The sequence below is a fragment of the Sinocyclocheilus grahami genome, unplaced genomic scaffold (assembly GCF_001515645.1).
Source record: "Sinocyclocheilus grahami isolate Dianchi unplaced genomic scaffold, SAMN03320097.WGS_v1.1 scaffold32.1, whole genome shotgun sequence".
Lineage (NCBI taxonomy): Eukaryota > Metazoa > Chordata > Actinopteri > Cypriniformes > Cyprinidae > Sinocyclocheilus > Sinocyclocheilus grahami.
In genome coordinates, this window is record NW_015505211.1 from 2860334 (window position 1) to 2875335 (window position 15002).

General features: G+C 37.5%; 1 protein-coding gene across 1 annotated transcript in view; it reads left to right on the forward strand.

Moving 5' to 3' along the window:
• The first annotated feature begins 2580 nt into the window (after positions 1 to 2580).
• The window catches only part of LOC107577306 (lipoma HMGIC fusion partner homolog), a 28689-nt gene continuing 16267 nt past the window's right edge, over positions 2581 to 15002 (forward strand). Inside the window, exons 1-2 of the mRNA XM_016263398.1 lie at positions 2581 to 2887; positions 4811 to 5305. Of these exons, the coding sequence (XP_016118884.1) occupies positions 4921 to 5305 (385 nt within the window). The 5' untranslated portion in view covers positions 2581 to 2887; positions 4811 to 4920. The remainder of the gene's footprint in view (positions 2888 to 4810; positions 5306 to 15002) is intronic.

Consider the following 15002-nt stretch of genomic DNA (forward strand, 5'->3'; position numbering starts at 1 on the left):
AATGCCACCAGAGACACACTGCTTACGAGAAATTATAATAATGGATCAAGAAGAGCTGCTGACAGTGTACCCTTCCCTCTATCTGATCATGAAGGTCGTTGCTGCCCTCAGACCCATTTTTATATGCAACATCAGTTTTTATGTGCCATTTAGGCAGTATGACAGCATAAATGAGATTGATGTCCAGGCTATACCTTTTAAAAATATTTTGATTGAAGAGTTTTAATTTGTCAGGTCAGGTGCATATGATGTTCACTTCAAAAAAAAGCTTTAAAATACTTAATTAATGATTTTTTATACATTAATTAAACCAGCTGGTCTAAAAAAATCTTTTAAAAATCCTGGGTAATTTTTTTTATCCAAATTTTGAGTTATTTATCACGGGGATTTTGCGTCTTCTTCAGGAGAGAGCAGTTCTAAGCACCATCGAATTGATGCATTTCTTTGGTAAAATACAGGTTTGTGGACATTTTACTTTATAAAATGTTTACTGTGCTGTATATCGTTCAATTTTATGCAAAGCATCATACAGGCTTGCGGTGTGAGTCAACTAAACGAGAGTCGGGCCGGTCTTTTCGCGTGATGGAAAAGCCTGATGCTTTGCGTAAAGTAAACGATTTTATTCATAAAGATACAGAATATAAATACTTTTGATGTTAAAATATGTCCTCAGAGCTTATTTACTCTGTTTATGGGCAGGTTATGGAGGCAGTAGCATATTTCGGCTAAGAGTGAAATGCAGGTCGGCGGTCTTAGCTATTAGCAGTTCCCCGCCGAACACGACTCCAGCTCGGGCACGAGAACCAGCGCCGTTACGGTGGAAACAGAATAACAGAGACTGGTTGATTACACGTGAATTACTTCTGTTTAATATTAAATTTTTACTTATAATGTTTGTTAAACTAGTTTAAATAGGCAATATGTATAGCCTACGTATTAAAACTGATATAAACAATACTGTAAATTATATAGACCTAAATAAAGGAAGTTATCATGCAAACCAGTGGTTGTGTGGAGTATTTTACAAAAGTTTAGAGGATTTAAGTTAATCTGTAAACATTATTTAATATCTGAAGTAAAAAATAATCTAGTATCTTATTATAGTAAAAATGAATCAACACATAAGCTGGGTTAAATCAACCCATTATGCTGGGTTAAATAAACAACCCAACTTGCTAGGTAAAATTAACCCAACGTGTGTTCTGTCCTATATTTACCCAGCCCTTGGATTAAAAACTACCCAAATTGGGTTGTTTTTAACGTATGTTTTTTAACCCAGTGTTTTTTAGAGTGAGGTTGAAAGAACAGTGTAAAATTAAATTTTGGTATTTAAATTCCAAATGCACAAAAACCCTTTATGTGATTTCCCAGTGAATTGTATCCTGAGATCCGACAACATTTGACCCTGAGAAAGCCATAAGCTTATAAATAAATAAATGGATCTTGTTAGCCAATTAGAAATTTAGAACGCAGCTCTCAGCCAATGGCGTGAGTCTGGGGCGGGATTTGTTGGGACTCATTAACGCGAATCGATTCTTTCGAACAGTTCGTTTCAAAGAACCGACTGAAATGGAGCGATGTTCAGTCCGATGTGTGCACTGCTTCAAGCGATTCGTTGAAAATATCCGACTCAAAAGAACGAATTGTTCACCAATCGGACATCGCTACTTTAGCATGTGGCGCAGAAATTAGGCCTACTTAGTTTTCTGTAAATTATGCATTTTATGTGAACTAGCCTATCATTCGTATTGTTGCGTTTTCATCAGGCCTATGTTTCAAAATCGACATAGGCCTATAGTCAATTTGAGAATTTATTGTCATTAGGCTATTTATCGTTAATTTGTGAAATTATGAAACTACTGAATCTACTCATGGTGTGACACAAGTATTTGTCTTAAAGGGGTCATATGATGCGATTTAAATTTGTCCTTTCTCTTTGGAGGGTTACAAGCTCTTGGTGCATAAAGAAGATCTGTAAAGTTGCAAAGACTAAAGTATCAACATCAAAGAGATATTTTTTATAAAAGTTAAGAGTCAACCACGCCTACCCAAAATGGCTCATTCTAACACGCCCCCACATGTCTACGTCACAATGTGGGAAGATTTGCATAACGCCACCCAAATGTTCACGCAAAGAAAGAAGGCGTAACTTTTATTCTCGCTGTAGTATTGTTGTTGCCGCCGCCGCCATGTCGTGAAGACGCTGTGTGTTTTGTTGTGAAAGACACTTCTAAAAGAGGACGATATCCGCTTCGTCATGCCTGGAACTGATCCGTGCGGGTCGCTGAGGAAATACATCAACTTTGCGCTGTGGATCGCCAGATCGGCTTTCACCATGGACGAAGCGGAGTCCAGCCCGGGGTCGTCACATGTGGTTTCCGCAAGCCCGCCGGCCGCTCCTTCATCGTTCTCAAGCCCGCCCGCCTCTGCTCACTCAAGCCAGCCTCCGCATACTCTAGGTGTGTGATGCTCTTTCGTTGTGAAAGCGAAACTACTTTGTTTGGCCTTCCAAAAGAGGACACGACTAGAAATCAGTGGTTAAGTTGTATTTACAACACTCTTTGACTTTGACGAGGGACTTTGAGAGAGCTCGCGGCAACCAGGCGGAGTCTAGCGTCGTCTTTGGAAACACGGCGTAGCTATTGTCAGACCAGCCCCTGGGCGGAGGATCTGGAGATTGATGCCTCAGGTTGGTTTAGTCCCGAGCAGAGACGTACATGCGCTCGGGCAGTAAGTGGACTGTAGACGGCGGAGTTAAAGACTTCAGAGACGCGCAACCCAGGAACGGATAGAAGCAAACAGACAGTATACGCTGCATTTTGTCGTCATATATGCTCTTCAGTTTTTGAAAGCAAGTGGAATCGGACACAGTGAGCGACACAGACATGTAAGATCTCTATCGCATGCTTGAATCAGTTTCTGACTCACTTTTGGACTTTCCTTTTTGTTTACATTTTTTATGGTTATTGATAGATGACTGACAATGTGTCCGTCAACTTTTCTTTTTACTAACATCAAGATTTTAGATAAAAATGTTTATGAACGCATGAGGGGAAGTATGTGCAATATGTGCATTACCATTTTATCTAATTTCATCTCATTTTTTTGAGGTCTTGTCACACAGCACGTAATAGATATGGATAATAGTTATGCTTAAAGCGACACAGACATGTAAGATCTCTATCGCATGCTTGAATCAGTTTCTGACTCACTTTTGAACTTTCCTTTTTGTTTACATTTCTTATGGTTATTGATAGATGACTGACAATGTGTCCGTCAACTCTTCTTTTTACTAACATCAAGATTTTAGATAAAAATATTTATGAACGCATGAGGGGAAGTATGTGCAATATGTGCATTACCATTTTATCTAATTTCATCTAATTTTTTTGAGGTCTTGTCACACAGCACGTAATAGATATGGATAATAGTTATGCTTAATAAAATTGACATATAGCCCATTTCAGAATTTTTTGTTAATTTATCATTCATTTGTTAAAATTTTGTAATTATTGCCCTATGCACTCATGGTATAAATTAAGTTTTTGTCATAAAAAAGTAGGGATGCACCGATATGAAAATTTTGGCCGATACCGATAACCGATTATTCTTTATTTTTGAAAGCCGATAACCGATATGTTGGCCGATAAATCTATATCCAAATTGTTATATACTTTTTGAGAGCCTGATTACAAAAAAGGTCTCATCATTAAAAGCCACATCCCAAACACTTCAACATAAGCAGCCTAGTTTGAACGGTGTACGTTTTAAAAATATTTTTACTCTCCCATTACCAAATTTAGTCATAAAAAAGTCTTACAAATAAATAAAATTATGCATAAATAATGCAAACAAGTCACTGGACATCATTACACGTGTAAAGAATCAAAATGAATGTGCCACAGATCAATAAAACGGAATAGCCTTTGCACGGACAATAATTAAATGATTTTAATTACTAAACCATATTGTTGATGAAAATAATAAGAGAAACATACAAGTGGTTGTTGTTATTAATAATGTATCAATGATTTTGAAAAAGTAACAAATTAATACCACTGTTTTAAATAGCAGTCGTTGAGCTGCGCGTGCTGAAGCTGAAGAGCTGAATGAACACGGTAACCTGAAGCGTTTTGCTGGCAGCTTATTTAATTCAAGGAAATGCATCCTGAGATTAATATTAATACAACATAAACATAATATTACAACTTATATATGTACAAAATGACGCAGTTATTGCATGCTATAGTCAGACTGTGTGATCCTGTTGTGGATGCGCTCTTCCCATATCAACGCGCTGAAACACGGCAACTAAACCCAAAGAATGCACAAGGTTTTTTTTTTTCTGCTGTTTGGGCTGCGTGCGCTGAGCTAAAGACGATCACCGGTAAACTGAAGCGCTCTTTTAACTTAACCAAACGCATTCTATATGAGATAAATCAGATATACATCAAATAAACACAATATTACAACATACAATTGCACAAAAGGCTGCAAACGAACAGCGCGCATCTGAAGTGTCTCTGAAGGAAATAATGCATTATTTATCGGCTTTAAGATATCGGCCAAATTTTCTTAGCAGGCCGATACCGATAACAGAAAAAATGAGCATTTATCGGCCGATACCGATATGGTGGCCGATATATCGTGCATCCCTATAAAAAAGATTTGTACACAAGCTTTTTTTCTCTCTCTCAATGTTTACCTTTCAGTTTATGCAATTTGAAGAGCTTGTCACTTCAGATTTATGGCTGGAAACAGATGTCCCAATGTTTTACTAATGCTCCCACACTTTTTTCTATTTCCTCAGGTGTAACCGAGCAGGAAGATGCCGGGAGGATCTAGGCCGGTGGGTTTAGGAGGTCTGCATGCACACTCAACCTGAAATTCGCGTCTATATGAAAGTTTGAGCTGAGCGTGATGGCATCTAGTCTTACATGTGCAGGCGTGGTGTGGGCCCTGTTGTCCTTCTTTTGTGCTGCCACATCTTGCATAGGCTTCTTCATGCCATACTGGCTGCTTGGGTCACAGATGGGTAAGCCGGTGTCATTTGGAACATTCCGCCGCTGTTCCTACCCCGTAAGGGATGAGGCCCGTGGTGGGACAGTTATGTTGGAGCAGTGTGGGCGCTATGCCTCCTTTCAGGGCATCCCGAGTCTGGAGTGGAGGATCTGCACGGTAGTGACGGGGGCAGGCTGCGGACTGCTGCTCTTGGTGGCTCTCACTGCAATCATGGGATGCTGTGTTACGGATCTAATCTCTCGCACCATCGGACGTGTGGCAGGAGGGATACAGTTTGTGGGAGGTGAGTTCAATTACAAGGAGCTTGACTGGAGATTCAGTGGATGGGTAAATGGTGAAATGGTTGGATAAATGAATGTATAGATGGCAGAATGAGTGGATTTTATTGGTTGGATGTATAGATGTGTTGTCAGAAGGATGGATGAATGGGCTTGTAAATGCATATTCAAATTAAACACTGCAACTTTATGAACACACTTTCATTTGCATCTTTCCCAGATGCAAGTACTTAGCAGCTCCTAGCGATAACGCATGACGACAACCGTATCCTCTTAGTGAAAGCCGGTGTGCTTGTTTTGACATTCTGTTGCTACAATTCATGTCATCCTGTGAGGAGTGGAGCCTGTGACCTCTTGTTGATTTGTGCCAAGACAGCAAACTTACACCATGGTGAAAATCAGTTTGAGTCTGTTTGGTAACTAAACAAATAGTGAAAAGCAAACAAGAGTTTCCTTTAATGTCCTTAGTACTGGTTGGATGGGATTGGTTTTCCAATCGGTGATTGAGTTACAGTTGTTAACACAGAACGTCTATGATTTCATGTACTGATTTTGGATGGGATGTACAATTACATAATTAAAACTAATTTAATTAAAAGGATAGTTCACACCAAAATTCAAATTCTGTCATCATTTATTCACCCTCATGTCGTTCTGACATTCTTTCTTCTGTGAAGCACAAAAAATATATATTTTGAATAACGTCTTAGTGTTATTTTTTTGGTCCTTACAATGAATGTCAATGGGATCCAAAAAACACTAGACCCCATTGACCTTCATTTTATGGACAGAAATGTTCTTTAAAAGTTGTACAGGTTTGGAATGACATGAGGGTGAGTATAAAATTACAGAATCATATCTGATGCTCCTACTACTGTTGCCTTTCTGATTAGTTTGTGACTGGGCTTTTTATATCAGATGCAAGTACAATACCAGCAGTACTTGAACCACCAACTGTTATTTTACCCAGATGGCAAGCTGAAGTCAGCCAAGAGGTCTAAATCCATCATGAAGGCACACCAGGCAGTGAAAAGAGAAATTTAAGCTTTAGTTACGGCATTCACCAAAGGTCAATGCAAATGAGGAGAAGCGTTGTGAAAAATAATATACCATAATCACACACATTCCTCTCCGGACAGTATTCGATTTCTCACAGGACTCCAAAGTTAGCCCGGAAAATTTAAATTGCTCAATAAGAGGAATGAGAAAAAAAGGGCTTGCTCAAACGTCTGCGAAGCACAAATTTACCTGACCTCCTCAGGGACGTGCATTGCAAATCCGGGCTTGCTCACACACACGCACAGGTAAAAAAAAAAAAAAAAGCAGGAGCAGTAGAATAAATTGGCTCTTGTTACTATCCTTTTACGAGATCTTTATATTTGAGAGGCAGTAACCGAGCTGCTTATGAAGCGACTGGCCTCGTAATGAGCAGAATATGAGGGGAGGAGGGTCCCTCACGGTCCCTCATGACTTACATCACCCTCTCTTCTTTTGTCCTGCCTCAGAGCAGTGACTTTGCTCCATTTCAGAGAGATGGAAAATAATGAAGGTTGATTATACATGACCTCTCTATGAGGGACTGTAGGCAACACTTTCTCTCTTTCATGTCTCTTTCATATTCCCTTCTCCTTTGTGCTCTTTACTTTTCCACACACACTTTGATACGTACACCTGCTTGCTTTGTGATGTTTTATTCAAGGGCAACTAAATATTTCCTGTTTGCATTTTTTCCTTGTCCTAGAAGTCTGGGACTTTGCTTTGTTTTTATCACTTGATACAGTAAAGACGATAGAGACTTACATATGGACTTACTAATTCTGGGACGGATGCCAGATGCCACATTGGTGTATCACTTCTTCAGTTTGCCCTTTTCAGGTGGGAATATTATTTGTTAATAGGTCAGACTTGAGAAGTATATTGTTGCCTATGTGTTCTGAATGAATGTTATGGTTCCTGCATCCTATTGGATTTCCTGTCACACCCATGTCTTGCTTCACAGCACCCGTTGCATGTTTGCATACGTCACGCACGCTCTCCTGAAAGACAGTCGGCTCAGTCATGTGTTTCATACACTGAATTTACAGTAGGATTTATGGGATCCATCTGGCTACTGTCAGAATCCTTGCCAATGAGAACCCAAGACCTTGAAATTAGTCTTTTTCGCTTGAGAGATCTGCCGATATGACTCAGTGGGATCTGGGTGTTTTCTCAATTACTCTTTAATGCCTTCTAATCACATTAGTGATATACTGAGGACATCCTTTCAGAACAACCTCAGCTCCTGGGAGATGTTTCTCACTTTGCTGTAATGACATTGCCTGATGAGTTTGTTACAGGTTGCGAATGCAAAATTCAACTGTTTGGATTTCTCCCAAACTTTCCCTCCCTCATTTAATGCCTTATGCCGTTATCAAAAGTCTGTTCTCTGATACTCTTTCTTATCTTACTCCTTTTTCTTTTTACTTTTGAGTATTTGCTGCACTGTATGCATTTTGCAGTAGAAGATGAAAAAGAATACATTAATTGAACCATAACTATGCCCACTAGAGTCTATCACTTTTTATTTATTTTTTATTTATTTATTTATTTATTTTTGCATTTTCTGCAGTGGTTGCAGGCAAGAATCTGCAGAGTTATTCTGTGGAAAGGATTTAGACAATAAAATATGATAAAAGAGATGAGATACTACACTATTAGTAGCTCATAGCATTATCAAATTTAAGAAAATATTCTAAAATTAAAGGGGTCATATGATGCTGCTAAAAAGAACATTTATTTGGTGTAATGAAATGTGTTTATGTGGTTTAAAGTAAAAAAAAAATTGGATTTGAGACGTTAGTCTTTGCAACTTTACAGATCTTCTTTATGCACCAAGAGCTTGTAACACTCCAAAGAGAAAGGAAAAATTGAAATTGCATCGTATGACCCCTTTAACATGCGATGTGAGATCAAATTTATATGTCTTTCTATGGACTTTCTGTGGAATTCTGCATGTGCTGATCCCATACAGGCACACTTCACAATAGGAAAGTGCAAAACTACATATTTTCAAAGGTTTGCCTTAACTTTTAATCGACTTATCAGTCTTAATAGAAGCCTTTGATTAGGATGGTTTTCGGCTCACCTGACAATAAGACATGTTTCTTAAGGAACTCTTAATAGTCAAATTTGAGGACCTAGTTGTTGGAGAACTAGTCAACCATTATGAATTATCACTACTGCATACGTACCAACTACCGTTCAAAAGTTTGGGGTCATTAAATTAATACTTTTATTCTGCGAGGATACATAAAATTGATAAAAAGGGACAGCAAAGACATTTATAATGTAACAAAAGATTTCTGTTTCAAATGCATGCTAAAAACTTTCTATTCATCAAAGAAACCTGAAAACGTGTATAATAGTTTCCACAAAAAATATTAAGCAGCACAACTGTTTTCAACATTGATAATAATAAGAAATGTTTCTTAAGTACCAAATAAGAATATTAGGAGGATTTCTGAAGGATCATGTGACACTGAAGACCAGAGATACGATGCTGAAAATTCAGGTTTGCCATCACAATAACAAATTACATTTTAAATTATATTAAAATAGAAAACAGTTATTTTAAATTGTAATAAAATTTCACAACATTACTGTTTTGTATTGTATTTTTCATCAAATAATTTCAGCCTTGGTGAGCATAAGAGTCATGTTTCAAAAACATAAAAAAATGACAGATCTCAAATGTTTTTGTATTCGTGTATATATGTCCTCTGTACTCACTTGTTGAATATCTTGTCTTCAGTTGTTTAAGTGATTAAAAAAAAGGCCAGTTCACGTTCAGATGTGACTTAATTACCCTGTGTGTTTCTGTGGGCCCTTCATTCCATAGTTCACGTTTTCATGCTTACAGTGGGGAAATCTTATACAACCTTACCCTGAGCAAAACAAAAATAAGTCAGGTGGCAACAATTGTGTCTGTTTGTGTGCTCGAGTGAGCTTTGAGATGTGACGTTTCAGTAATCCAGCCAGCAGCAGTTGTCTTACTGTAAGCTTTCACCTCTTGAGCTGTAAACTTTCAACGAAAACCAACAGAGGGTCAATGCACCTTGAAAAAAATGTGTATGATGTCTATCAAAGTTTGAATTCAGAAACTGCAACAATTTGGCACTTTGCTTGTATCTTTAAGTCATTAGGCCGCCAAAGTGTCACACTAATAATTAACTTCTCCAAAGTTGTCCTTGACTTTACGTCCAGTCACAGTGGACTGCACAACGTACAAAATTGTTGAAGCTGTGAAAGTTTGCCCCCTGTTTTCCCTCTGTTAGCTCGGATGTCACATATGTCACGTTTGTGTGCTGTGTAAATCCCTCTCGTTTAAATCTAAATTGACACTATTGAATTAGTCACACTGGAATGTTTCTAATTGCAGATACGGCCGGGTGTTGAGAACGGCTGATTTTCGTGTACATTTGTGCGGTGAACGGAAGCGTGTGTACGCTTGAGCAACGTGCCATGTGTATTTGTGGTTGTGTGGGAACAGACCTAGCTGAGGGTGTATACGCTGGTTTTAGCTGACCCGTGCCGACCCCTGGGCGCTTGGAAAGAGACGGATGGAAAGATGTGAGAGAGTAGGGTGGTGTGAATGAGAAAGACAGGCAGGATCCAGCTGATGGAGACAGCTGCAGCAGCAGGAAGAGACTTACTGGCTCCAGTACTGGTGCATATCTCTATGTCTCACTGTCAGTTTCTCTACTGTCTGTCTGAAAAATTTAGTTGACTCCTTGGAATGTTTGACATGTTTTTGGAATGTTGCTGGAAAATAGGAGAAAAAGAGTCTGAGAGAGTGACACACAGTGAACTGAACAGGCCAGAGGTGAAGAAATACTGTTCCTGTCCTTCACAGAAATCGAAGACCGTGTCTACCAGATAATGTCTTGTAAACTCGACACCATTGGGTGTAGCCCGTTATGATTGAATTTCAATCCACATTTTATCCTTCCTGAATGATATGCAAGATTAGAAATCTCACAGGGCCAGATATATTACACCACAAAATCAGAATGCTATTTTATTTTGCATAAAGCCTATAAAGCCTATTTTTAAAACCATTAAGATTTTTTGCAATGCAGTGTTATTTTCATGACTATTAAGCATATGTAACCTCACATTTTATTTGCTGTAATTAATCCGTACGTATATATATATATATTACGTGTAATACAATAATAATGTTCATTAATGCATTACATGTGTCCCATTATTTTATATGATCTCATAGTGTATGTAACAAATTTAACAAATTATTGTATAGTTTATTAATTTTGAATGTTGCCTCTGTATTTCTGTAATTGCGATAAAGTATATAATTTTTTCATAATCATAAATTACAGGTAAAAAAACAAATACTACAATAATGTGAAAATAATGTCAGGATTAAAACATTTTTATACTGCAGTAATGAGAATTGGGGAAAAATGTACTTAATTGTCATGACAATAATCTTAATGATCAAAAAAATATATATCATTAATTTTTTTATGTGCAAAATATATTTGACCATTTGTGGTAAAGTGAATTATGACACTTTTTTTTGACAGGTTTATCCTAGTGTATCCCAAATGATAGTATGCTATGGTAAATTAAATGCCAGAATATGCCTGAATGATGTACTGTGTGCATCCATGCAAGTAAAAATTGCCCAGAACCTATGCTATGATAGAGGAGGTGTTGAGATTATTGCCTTTCAACTAAGAAAATGGCATAATGAAAGACAGAAACTCCCACAACAGTTTTTTAAATGTATGAAATTAAACTTGAATCTATATGAGTTTTAAAGTAATGAATATACCTAGATACTAGCACAACAAATTGATATCAAGATGCAGTTTCATGACGTGAAATGTCTCAATACTGGTATGTGTTTTCTCATCACAGCTTTTTGTGTACAGCTTTTTAATACGTAGTGCTGCCATAGGGATATTTTATGCTTTGGGAAATAAAAATGGGTCATTAGACAAGATGTGCAATAACAGTTCTGGCTTTAGGAGTCATTTAGGAGACTTGCCATTTTCTATTCTCTCTTGTTATTTGACCCACACACATCATTTAAGGCATATTGACAGGTTTATCCTAGTGTATCCCAAATGATAGTATGCTATGGTAAATTAAATGCCAGAATATGCCTGAATGATGTACTGTGTGCATCCATGCAAGTAAAAATTGCCCAGAACCTATGCTATGATAGAGGAGGTGTTGAGATTATTGCCTTTCAACTAAGAAAATGGCATAATGAAAGACAGAAACTCCCACAACAGTTTTTTAAATGTATGAAATTAAACTTGAATCTATATGAGTTTTAAAGTAATGAATATACCTAGATACTAGCACAACAAATTGATATCAAGATGCAGTTTCATGACGTGAAATGTCTCAATACTGGTATGTGTTTTCTCATCACAGCTTTTTGTGTACAGCTTTTTAATACGTAGTGCTGCCATAGGGATATTTTATGCTTTGGGAAATAAAAATGGGTCATTAGACAAGATGTGCAATAACAGTTCTGGCTTTAGGAGTCATTTAGGAGACTTGCCATTTTCTATTCTCTCTTGTTATTTGACCCACACACATCATTTAAGGCATATTTAGGGGAGATGGTATCCACAAAGCAGACTTTTAGATTCCAGAGAAAACAACGTGAGAGCAGCAGGGCACCATCAGCTAGCCAATCTCAACTTTTATAAAGAAACCCTCACGGTTTACAAGAAATGATTCCTCCGTGACTCCTTAAGGAAATGACTCCGAAACCTTTCCAACAGGCTGCAATATCGGCCCCTTTGACCAAACTGTACACAACAACCGTAAGGACATGTGGGTCATGGCTTCGACTGCTTGTTCACATGTGTTTATATTCTTGTAAGAAAAGCTGCATGACTTCATTTTCAGCTTGACAAAATCTTTGCCTTTGCTTAGCACTAGTCTGGAACGATTTGCTCACTTATTGTAGCTGAAGGGAAAAAATGGAATGCAAAGAAGGATTTTTGGGTTGAGGTAAAAGGAATATTTATGTAACACTAAAATGTTGGTGTGTGTTAAAATCTACTGCAAAACTAAAAAAGTTAAATATGAATAAAAAGGTTGTTTTTATTTTAGTATCGATATTTCAGAAAATACAGACAGTAGCTGGGTTTCCATCCAAAGGTGCGAACTTGGAATATCGCTTAAAACGATTGTGAATTGGAATTGGAACTTTTGAACATTAAAACATTTGCGAATAAGCACCGTTTCCATCCAACGAGTCAAAGAGAAAAAAATCATCACTTCCTGATAAACTGGCAATAAATATCACTAAGAAAAGTAGTAGAAGCCACTGAATATAATAATGTTCTTATATAATAAATTACTTGTACCTCAGAGCGAGCAGACGAAACACAATAAATGCAGTTATTGCTTCCGGAGGTGGATGCTACTGTTTGGGAACGCAGACAGTTCTGGGAGGCAATTATAAAGAAATACTTTTGACGACAGACTTTGCTCAGGCATTTAAGAATGACCATAACAACATTTCAGATGCTGTGTAACAAGATCGGTCCACTGGTTAGTCAGGTTGTGCTGTCTCATAGCGCAAAGCCACATGACTACTTTGATGTGCATGGAGGAATTTTCATTATTCGCTATAACCCTTTTTCACAGATGTCAAAATCCACCTTAAGCATAAAAACCCACAGAAGAAAGAATACATGTTATACTGGTTTGGAACAACATGAGGGTAACAAAATGATGTCAGAATTTTTGGTTTTGGGTGAACTATCGCTTTAATTTCTTATCACGATGGTTTTTTCTAATCGAGGAGGGCATGAGCTAGACATGATTAACTTTTCACAAATATGCACACGCTCTCTTGAACAAAGCCAACTTTCCATGGATAAGTGAACAAAGGAGCCTCTGTGTTCAAGAACTTTGAGAAGTTCCTTGGCGAACTTGGCTCAGTCCACTTCCAGCGCTGCGTGGTCCCTCTCCGGCTCGGCTCCCTCCCTCAGATTGGAATGCAGGTCTGCATTCTCCTCAGGGCAATCATGCTGGAATGTTCCAGGCTTCCAGATGGTCCTAAGGTCCACGACTGTGGCAGCAGACACATTTGTTGGCTACAGTAAAAGAGGAAATAAATGGTTTTCCTTCCTAGCTCAGAGACTGATCCAACAGTGTGGCAGAGGGAGATTTTTTTGAGGATAAAGCAGAAGAGAAGAAAGGTTTGGATTCACACAGATGGCACAGGCACATTTGAAGGATGCTCAGTAGAGAAGAGTTTTCATCTCCTCAAGTCTCTTGCAACCAGAAGGTATTATCTCTGAGCCACCATTAGAGCTTTGAGGATTTTTATTTAATTTTTTTCAGTTTACTGCTTTCTTGAGTTTAAATATGTATTAGTTTTTTTCCACAGCAACCTGTAAATGTTTCTTTTTTAGCCTACTGCAGATGCTGTCAAAGCCAATGTAATGAAAATTCTGTTGCGTACTCACCTTTATGACTTACTTTCTTCTACAGAACATAGAGCAAGAACGGAAATCGAAGAATGTGCTGCTTGCTCTTTTCTATGCAGTTACCAAAAATGGGGACTGGACAAAAAGGACACAGAATCACTAAAACATATCATAAATATACTATAAAAGTGCTCCATATGACTTATTCACAATATACCGCAAGTTTGCCGCTTTGTGTGATGAACAAAACTAAAAAAAATAAGATTTCCTAGTCCAATGGCATGTTAATCTTGAGAAATTTGCCAAAGATCAAAACTTTTTAATTAAATTGATCAAATGTGACGGTAAAGACATCTACAATGTTATGAAAAATTTCTATCAAATAAATGTTGATTTTTACTTTATTATATTTACTATTCATTCATTCATTCATTACTTGATTGTATTTACTATTCATAAAAGAATGTATAATATTAAAATAGAAAATATTAAGCAGCACAACTTTTTTCTATATTGATAATAATAAGAATTGTTCATTGAGCACCAAATCAGCATATTAGAATAATTTCTGAAGGATCATGTAACACTGAAGTCTGGAGTAATGGCTGCTGAAAATTTAGCTTTGTATCACACTGGAATAAATTACATTTTAAAATATATTTAAATAGAAAGAAGTTATGTTACATTGTAACACAATATTGCTGTCTCTCATTAACATAAAAAAATTCTTACTGACCCCAGACTTTTGAACGGTAGTGTGTTCCCCAGTGTTAATTGCTCCTTTATGAACTTAATATAATATAATTTTAAATAGCAAACATGTTATGTTCTTCTAAACAGCATTGCTAATTCATTCCCTGCGTCACACACTGACGTCGTGAAGTTTTCCGCTGTGTGATTTTAAAAAGGAACAGGCTTTTGGAATAATCATGCATTTATGTTCATGAAAACATTCCCAGCTGTTGTTGGCGGTTATGAAGGGAAATTAATTAATGAGCTTAGTTTAGGACACACCAGTGACCTTTTTTTCCCTCTGTGTCTTTTTCTCTCACCATTTCATTCGTTCCTCACTTTCTGGCTGATTGAAATAAGAATTATGGTCTGTGTAAGTCTGTGGTGGTCTGACTCTGTAGCAATGTTGGTGACAGTGCGGCTTTACATCATGTGCACGAGGCTGATAGCAGCGGCTGGCCAGCCGTTTGAGCTGAGCTCAGGACTGTCAATCATGTCTAGGGAT